This window comes from Centropristis striata, chromosome 7, assembly GCF_030273125.1.
Source record: "Centropristis striata isolate RG_2023a ecotype Rhode Island chromosome 7, C.striata_1.0, whole genome shotgun sequence".
Classification (NCBI taxonomy): domain Eukaryota; kingdom Metazoa; phylum Chordata; class Actinopteri; order Perciformes; family Serranidae; genus Centropristis; species Centropristis striata.
The window spans coordinates 17,591,971-17,600,573 of NC_081523.1; the positions used below are offsets into that span (position 1 = coordinate 17,591,971).

Below are 8,603 nucleotides of genomic sequence, written 5' to 3' on the forward strand. Positions count from 1 at the left end.
AATGGCATATTTTAAGTAAATATAAAGAATATCTTAAAATCATGCTTTCCAAACACATTTTCACCTAATTTATAGTTTCAAGCTGACACAGGTAAAATTGGTAGGGGCTCCCGCTGTGACTCACTGAAAGATTAGACCAGAACAAATGATTATTACTGAATTACATTTTATGCATTTGAAGATTGTCTATACCTGTATACTGACCACAGAGATCTTATTGTTATAAAAATGTAATGCCTAGTTCTAATTTAAGTTACTTTTAAGGTAATGTGAATCACCAATTCTTGAGACAAACAAAGCTATTTACCTCATACTTGTTGTTTTTTAATTCATCCCTTGTAATGAACAATATTTAGACATGATCAAAAAGTTCACATTAATTTGCATTAAAGAGAAAAAGAAAACTAGCACTCGTAGCAATCACATTAACTTCCAGTAGTTAATCAAATAAATTTGAGGTTAAAATTGCACTTTCATTTAATTTAAGATGTAGGTAAAAGAAAATTATTTAATTCCACAAAGCAAAATCAAAATCAAGCAATGACACAAGATTGAAACATGGTCGTTTTGTGTCTAGTATTTAGTAGAGAGCAGAAGAGAAAAGAAAGGTGTCATTCTGTCTTTCGTCAGAATGCTGCAGTGTGTATTTCTAGTTAACATCTTCCTTCCATGGACTGAGGTCAAAGGCAGGGAGGCTGCCACATTGATTGTAACCGGAGCCTCTGTTGCGATATTGGAAGGGTTTTTCTGGTACTTCAGTGATACCAGTGTTGTCACATATGATTCGGGCGAGTGATGTTTCCCTCAGGGACTCCCTCTGGGCCTCAGTGAAAACTCCCTCGTTCTCCCACCAAAGTCTGAAAATTGACAGTTTGGAAACATTTACAGTCTCTGAATGCAAAAGTGACTGTAAAGCTACAGATAACTCTAAATCTTCAACAATGTCAGTTATGTAACATACCGGTCTCCTTGGCGGATCCTCTGGAACTGAGTGGAAATCAGGCAGGCAAACAGGGGTCCCACTCTTCCTCCAGGGACAAACGGCTCAGACACTCCTCCCATCCACACGTCAATGTTGTCAGGCTTGCCGTAGAGATCCAGCAGGCTCCTGGCTAGTTTTTTATTATTCAGCACTATTGACAACCTGTTAAAATTTTTTGGAGCCGACAGCCCACAGAATCTGCGCCATTCGTTGTAGCCTAAAAAGTACAAAGTATATGGGGTGAAAATGTAGCCACATTTAAGAAAGTGAACAGTCATGCCTGCAAAGGCTCGGATGCAGACAGAATTCTACCGATAAAAGACATAAGAGATGTAATAAGAGTAATACCAGGGAGTCCGTGGTCTCTGCCTCTCTGCATGTTGAGGGCAGCCAGATCCAGTGCCAAATGTTTGGAGAATTTAAACAGTCTATCCCTCAGCTCATCCGTCATCATGTGATCCTGTGTGTTCAGCTTGGCCCTGCGGCCCACCAAGCCCCTTAGGATTGGGTCCAGACCACCTGAAAATAAGAAACAGGACATATTTAACATATTGTTGCTAATCACACTGAGAATCATAACCCCAATCTGTAGCATACTGTAGTTTTTAGCTGCTTTAGGTTAATTTTTAAAAATATTTGATAGAGTATCCAGCTTAGTACCGAGGGTTCATTGGAAGTAGGCTATTGTTCATTGTACCATGTGCTTATATGATACCCATAAGGGGTACATACGTCACCTCCGGAGTTCCATAAATCCCTCTGGGGGCCTTTTTGTAATGGAGACACGCAGAGTGAGCGAACATTTGAGAGGACGTGGCCTGAGACTTTCCCGGTGGCCACTCTTCCTCCTAAAGGAAACACGACTATTGGCTTTGTGGCTGTACCTTCGAAGATGATCCTCCACGGTGCGAAGAAGGCTTTGTGCAGCACTGGGCTGGGGAAATCACTGTGCTCGTGGTAGTCCTCATCTAGACGAAACATAAATGGCTGAACCATCAAGTGAGCGAAACGGTAGGCAGCTGTGGCGAACACATTTGAGATGCTGGGATCCACGTTTTCATCGTAACCGGGGTAGGTAGACAGCCGCTCTGCAATGAAGTCTGGACCAACAATGTGAAGTAAGTAGTCTCTGAAAGTGATAACCTGAATGACAGAAAATACACAGAGAAAATTAAACCATGCGAGACATACCATCCATCCCTTAAATCATCACTGTAAGCTGCTTTCTAACCTGAAAATATCCTCCCATGATCTTTCGTGCCTCCTGGTACAGCTTCTCTCCATCCCAGTGAGGATTGAGTTTGGCCAGAGCACGTGCCAGACGGTTGTGTTCACGCATAAACAATGTGTGTAAAGCTGTCAGACCAATATTCTCATTGGAGCGTTCGTCACCTGAGGGACAAAGCAGACAGCTGCTTGTAATATCCACAATTAAATGTTGCCTTACCTCACCTCTGTTAACTATGACAAACATAATGTACCATTAAACAACTGATCTTGAGAAACTATCCTCCCCGCAAAATACGACCTCATGTGTTTGTTCCACACCCTATTAGGAACCGTGTTCATGTTGTCTACGTTGTGTAGTTAGCAGTCATAATTATGAACAATGCCACAGCAGAAGTGAGATTAAGAAATGAGGATGCGTTGATCTCCTGCAACCGGTAGGGGTGCTATATTTGGAAATGGCCCTGTGGTTCATAATTGAGGCAGAACACTTTGTACATCAGTGTTTTTGCTTCCACTCACCAGCCAGAAAGCATGGCACCTCCTCAACATCAACCTCATTAGTGATGCGAGCTCGGGTGGCGCACATGTTGGCACCCATGTTTGTGAAGGGCAGTAGCTCACGGCCGTTGTCAGTGTGCTCTGTATTGACCCTCAGCAGTCCCTTATCTGAGGTGAGGTCACGTAGGGAGAGAGCTTTACTATCATCTGAACCGTACACCTGTCCTACGTCAATGAAAGATGTAAGTCCGTTTATCTGTTGGCGGACAGTTATTCCACCAAAGATGTGTCCTGTTGTGCCAGAACCACAAGCTGCCGATGAGCGGAAGAAGGGGATGCACTCTTCTGAGTTTTTGCCAAAGCGGGGGTCTTCCTTGGGAACCTGTTTAGACAACAAAAAGCAGTTAAGAATCCATCATCAACACACACACACACACACACACTGGATCCTGTCTTTTCTTGTGCAACGCAACAACACTGACCTCAATAGGGAAGCAGGGCTCTGTGCGCTCACAGCTCTCGTCACAGTCAATACCGTTACTGAATGAGCGGATGACAGGAGAGTGAGGAGTGAAGGTCAGGTCGTGGTCGGTCCACTGGCCAAAGATTGTCACCAGGTGAGTGTAGAGTGGATCGTTCTCTACATCAGAGATTTTTGTGCTCAGAATTTGGTTGGACACTTCCCTCACCTGAGGACAGGATGTAGACGATGAGTGTAGTGGTGCAGTGATAAAATGGTATAGACTTTTTTTAAACTATTGTCTGTTCCACTCTTCAGGAGGATATAGTTAATATATATACGTATAAATATGGTACCAAAGGAAGAAGACGTTTGTTGATTTTGAGTTTAGGGTCCCAGCCTTTAGGCAGAGAATATTTATCCTGGTACTCAGCAGGGAGCCAGCGGGTGAAAGGCGTGTTGGAGGATCCCCAGCGGCTGTTTTCTCTACACAAGCAAAAACAAATCTTTTATTTTTCTTTCTCTTTGTCTGAAACATGGGTGTACAAGGCACCGGTACAGTGTCATTGACAATGCTGCCAACATTTCTCAAAAGGAATGTTCACAATCCATCTATCCACTCCCATTTATAACATCTGTTTTGTTTTGTTTTGTTTTTAAAAAGAAGACAGAAATCTGGGTGGAAAATCTTGTTATTATAGCGTCAGTTTCCTCACCTGTTGTTGCAGACACCACTTGCAGTGCGAAACTTGTCTAAATTGGGAGTCGTCTTGCAGGAAGGGATTCGTTGACGGGCAGAGCAGCCTGTCAGCTCAGCAATCACCTGCAGATCCTCCTCATAGATCAGATCTGAATAACAGAAACAAAGAACAAACACATTTAGAGTGATTTGAATCCTGTATGGTAAATTCAAGGAACCTAGTTTGGATACACACCTGTGGCATTGATGGAACGTTTGTGACGTCTTTCCAAAGAAGTCTTGATCAGTTCGATGGTATTATACATGTAGTCAGCAGCACGCACAGCATTACGGGTTTGTCCAACAGGTTGCTTCAACAACCGTAAAACGTCTGAAGGATGCATTGCATTCCTCCTCACGCGGTTAATGCTCCTGTATTGTGTGAAGAGGTTATATTTAAGTGAATTGAGACAAGATAAGATGTTTCTAATGGTGCATAGCCTGAAGTTTAAATGTATGGTATGCATTCATGGTGCGTCATTTGTTCTTCTTTCCCTGCAGCACTTGTGCAGCAGTTCAGCAGGTGTGTGCACTCACTCTCTTCTGGAGTACTCATAGGCTGCGTCCACTGTGGCCTTCGCCTCAATCACAGCTTTTTCAATCATACTTCTGCTCAAATGTTTTTCTGAGGGCAAACAGAATCTTACAGTTAGTCTGCTCTCTAAACAAGACACTTAAAATAAAAGTACTCGTTATGCAGAATGGACCCACTTAGATTGTTTTATATATTCTAGATTATTTGTATTGTTGCATTTATGTGAGCAGCGTTTTAATTTTGTAAAGATAGGGCTCATTTCAACTACTTCATAAACCGTTGTGAGGTTTTAATTCATATAAATGTGTAATCATTTTAAATTGATCCTGTTAAATCTTAACCTGGAAAGAAATCAAAGCTGTCGGCCAAATGTAGTGGAGTAAAAAGTACAATATTTGCCACTAAAATGTAGAAGTAGAAGTAGAAAGTTACAGATGTGGAAATACTCAAGTAAAGTACAAGTACAACAAAATTGTACTTAACTACAGTACTTGAGTAAATGTACTTAAGTTATACCACTGTCTTTCACTCATCCTCACCTTAATACTGATGTTTCATTTAATAGATGACTGAAGACATTATGTTGCAATGCAGGTTTCTTTTGTAATAGCAATTCAGTAATCACAGCAAAACACTATTCTAAAAACTAATATATGTTCATCTGTGAACTTTTATGTTATTTTTTTTTATTTAAATTGCAAAACTGTAGTAAAATACTATTTATAGTCTTTTTTATGACTGTATTTAATTTAATTTAATTTAATTTGATAGGGGTCCTACTCACCTGCAGTCACATGCTGGTTTTGGAAACACAGGTAAAGACCTGCAGCTACCAGACACAAAAACTTCATTTCTGGAGAAAAAAAAAACAGACACAGTTCCAATATACCCACACTCATCCACTGATTAAATACTGAAAATACAAGAGGACACACTTGCCTATAATTGAACAATTAACAAGTGAGAATAAATACAATAAGAAAGTTCAAAAGTTATACAATTAGGCTTGACCACAGTACCTGTGAAGTTTTGGTCCCTTGTTGATTCTTCAGCTGCAGTCAGTAGTCGGTGCCTTGTACAACACCTCGTCTGTTTATATAGTATTGTTGTGCAAGAAGACACCCCCTTTGCAACACCCGGGGCCTTTTTGTTTAAGGGAAGATTCAAAAGATATAAACATGTGGTTTAACAGGAAACTAAAAACCTGCATTGTCCACCACTTGAACAAACCACCCAAACCCATTATCCACCCATTATGTAATAACCCATTATCTACATTTGTGAAGTCATTCCTTCAACTTTTTCCTTTTTACACTAAAACCTTTTCTCGCCTAGACAACCAAACACACACACAACTCCTGTATATTGAATTATTTAATAGATGTGAAGGACACTAGGACATATATCAAACAAACTATGTGTAAAGTCAGACAATGTTCAGACAGTTCAGCCTGACACATCTCCTAATTTGTCCAACTGCTCGGTAAACTATGCAGATGCTGTCTTAAATCTATCTTTAATGTGATACTTGGAAAGCACCGAACATTCATTAACAATGTTTTGAGGATTTTGGGTGCCTCTTTTGAATCAAGCAAAAAAACACAAAAGCTGAAAACACAAAAGCTGAAAACACAAAAGCTTTCGACGATTTCTGAATGACACATGAAGCAATGCATATGTTTTTCTTTTCTTTCCGAGGTTGTAGTTCAATAGGGCTCAATATTAGGTATATACTGGAGATTGGTATCACATGAAACTAGAAGATCTAAGGGATCCTTTGGTACCAAGCATCCATGTCAGGCTATCATGTCTGGAAATTGAAATAACGCTGCAAATTTAGGCTATTTTTTTATTTGGCATGGTGATTTTCAAAGCGGTTCCCACATAGTTTTCTGCAATTATCTCCTGAGTTGCTGTGCAGGGCAGGATTAAAACCTGAATTGGAGCAGGTTTTGACCCTTTGAACCAAGTGGTATGACCAGCTTGTAAAATTATGTGAAGCATGTTGTCATCCTCAAAAGTAAACTTAAGCTGACATAATTTACTTGCTTTTAGTTTAACATATTTTCATCAGCCTATTTAGTTTACATTTTAGTATTTCTTTTTTTGATTTTGGGACTATTTATTCATATCTTGCATTTAAACTGTGGCCTTTAATTTACAGTTTAGCATTATCTTTAATTTTTCTTTTAAAATACTATTTATATGTGACTTTTTTTTCTTGTCTTGCATTTTTATTTGTCCCGTTTTAATTATTTTCATGTTGTTCTTGGAAGGTTCTATACAAACAACCTTTTCTTTGACAACAAGATCAATGTTCAAAGTTAAAAAGCTAATTTATGATTCAAGTTAATAAAAAAAATTAACACAGAGACAGCATTCACAATATTCACCTCCTCACGTTTGAGACTTGAAGAGACAGTTTTCCATTTTTCCTCTTACCTGTAGTTATATTTATCAATCTAGATTGTTTGCCTTCTCTCAAATAAAATAATTGTAATGCTGCTGCTACGCTGTAATTTCCCAGCTTGGGATAAATAAAGTATATCTATCTATCTATCTATCTATCTATCTATCTATCTATCTATCTAATATATATAAGAATTATATGGCATTTCACTTGTGTTGCTCAAAGCTCCCAAAAGTTGCATTTTAAATAATCAACAGCAGTGCCCACAGATGTTTTCAGGAGCAGGTTCATGGAGGAACTATTTTCTTTCTACCGAACTACACTCACCAGCTGTATCTCCAACACTAACACCAAAACTATCTATACTGTATGATAAAGAGCACTACATGTATGAGGTGGGGTTTTCTTTAATTTGGGATTAACTGTCCCTTTCAAAAAAAAAAAAAAGTAGTCAAGTCAGGTAAAGTTCGTGTTGTACTAGGACAGGTTCCAGGTTCCCTTAAAGATAAATTTAGAAAAAAGAGCATTAATCAAAGAACAATAGACAGAACTGGCATTCATTTAGGCATGACAGTTTTAAGGTTCCCTTCTTTACAGCATGACAAGATAATTAATGCCATCAAATAACATAGATTAAAAGGATTACATAAAACAGGAGCAATGAATCATAAAAAAAACATTCCAATATATAACCGTGATTCTAAAAATAGATAGAGTGTGGTCTAAACCATAAAAATGTGACACTAAAACTATTGAATGATTTGTCCAAACAGTTTTCAAACACGTTATCACTGGCTTCATAAGGACAGTGCTGACTGTCTTCCGTCTGCACAGACAGCCGTTTAAAATCACACAAATATCCTGCTGTATATGTGTTTTGAACATATGTAACACATGTTAATTCATTAATCAAGGCTCCCTTGGTGGCTGTCTGGCTTGCCACTATGCTTCCTTGTGACTCACTTACAATTCACTAAGCCTCGTCTCCAATGCAACTAATGCACTTACAGGTGCATCTCAAGACATTATAATATCATGGAAAAGTTCATTTCCAGTAGTTTAAGTCAACTAGCGCCAACCAAGTATTGAGTGCATATAGATGGACATACATTTCTGTAAAATAGAGCCATACTAACCAGTAACCCCCCACCTACATTCATGGCATGGATCCACCCATTCTCACCTGACCTCACTCATGGCATGGATCCACCCATTCTCACCTGACTTCACTCACTCCTAATCAATGCTCTACTCTATATGTACCGCCCATTTCCTTTGTTCTGGCTGGCAGCAACACGAAGCAGCATGTGAGGGCCCTCTGTCCCTGGGATTCAGATACATCAACATATGAAGAAGCAGTTAACTCACTTTATCACGCACAACCATAGGTTTTGTATCTGAATCCCAGGGACAGAGGGCCCTCACATGCTGCTTCGTGTTGCTGCCAGCCAGAACAAAGGAAATGGGCGGTACATATAGAGTAGAGCATTGATTAGGAGTGAGTGAAGTCAGGTGAGAATGGGTGGATCCATGCCATGAGTGAGGTCAGGTGAGAATGGGTGGATCCATGCCATGAATGTAGGTGGGGGGTTACTGGTTAGTATGGCTCTATTTTACAGCCGCCCCCAAATCCTATAGGGATTTGCACTCCCAAGAGTCATACTAGGAGTGATCTTGGGGGTCATCAGGGATTGCAGGAAGCTTAATCAGCCTGGAAACTGGGCGGACATAGGACTTGTTCCCTACGAT

The 8,603-nt window shown here is 39.8% G+C and overlaps 1 protein-coding gene across 1 annotated transcript; it reads right to left on the minus strand.

Annotated features, from left to right (window-relative positions):
• Positions 1-312: 312 nt before the first annotated feature.
• LOC131974851 (eosinophil peroxidase-like) lies at positions 313-5,298 on the minus strand. The gene is made up of 12 exons (XM_059337336.1): positions 5,229-5,298; positions 4,447-4,534; positions 4,106-4,281; positions 3,887-4,019; positions 3,527-3,656; positions 3,193-3,399; positions 2,732-3,092; positions 2,214-2,374; positions 1,867-2,125; positions 1,331-1,501; positions 962-1,199; positions 313-857 (listed from the first exon to the last, which is right to left on the minus strand). Exons 1-12 carry the CDS (start codon positions 5,293-5,295, stop codon positions 650-652), a joined length of 2,199 nt encoding a protein of 732 aa, XP_059193319.1. The 5' UTR covers positions 5,296-5,298; the 3' UTR covers positions 313-649.
• Positions 5,299-8,603: the final 3,305 nt, after the last annotated feature.

Excerpts from the sequence above, each read along its gene's own strand:
- LOC131974851 (XM_059337336.1), bottom strand. The coding sequence starts at position 5,295 with ATGAAGTTTTTGTGTCTGGTAGCTGCAGGTCTTTACCTGTGTTTCCAA. Across the intron at positions 4,282-4,446 it reads TATGAGTACTCCAGAAGAGA|GAGCATTAACCGCGTGAGGA; the intron begins GTGAGTGCACAC and ends CACACAATACAG. Across the intron at positions 3,657-3,886 it reads AGTGGTGTCTGCAACAACAG|AGAAAACAGCCGCTGGGGAT; the intron begins GTGAGGAAACTG and ends TTGCTTGTGTAG.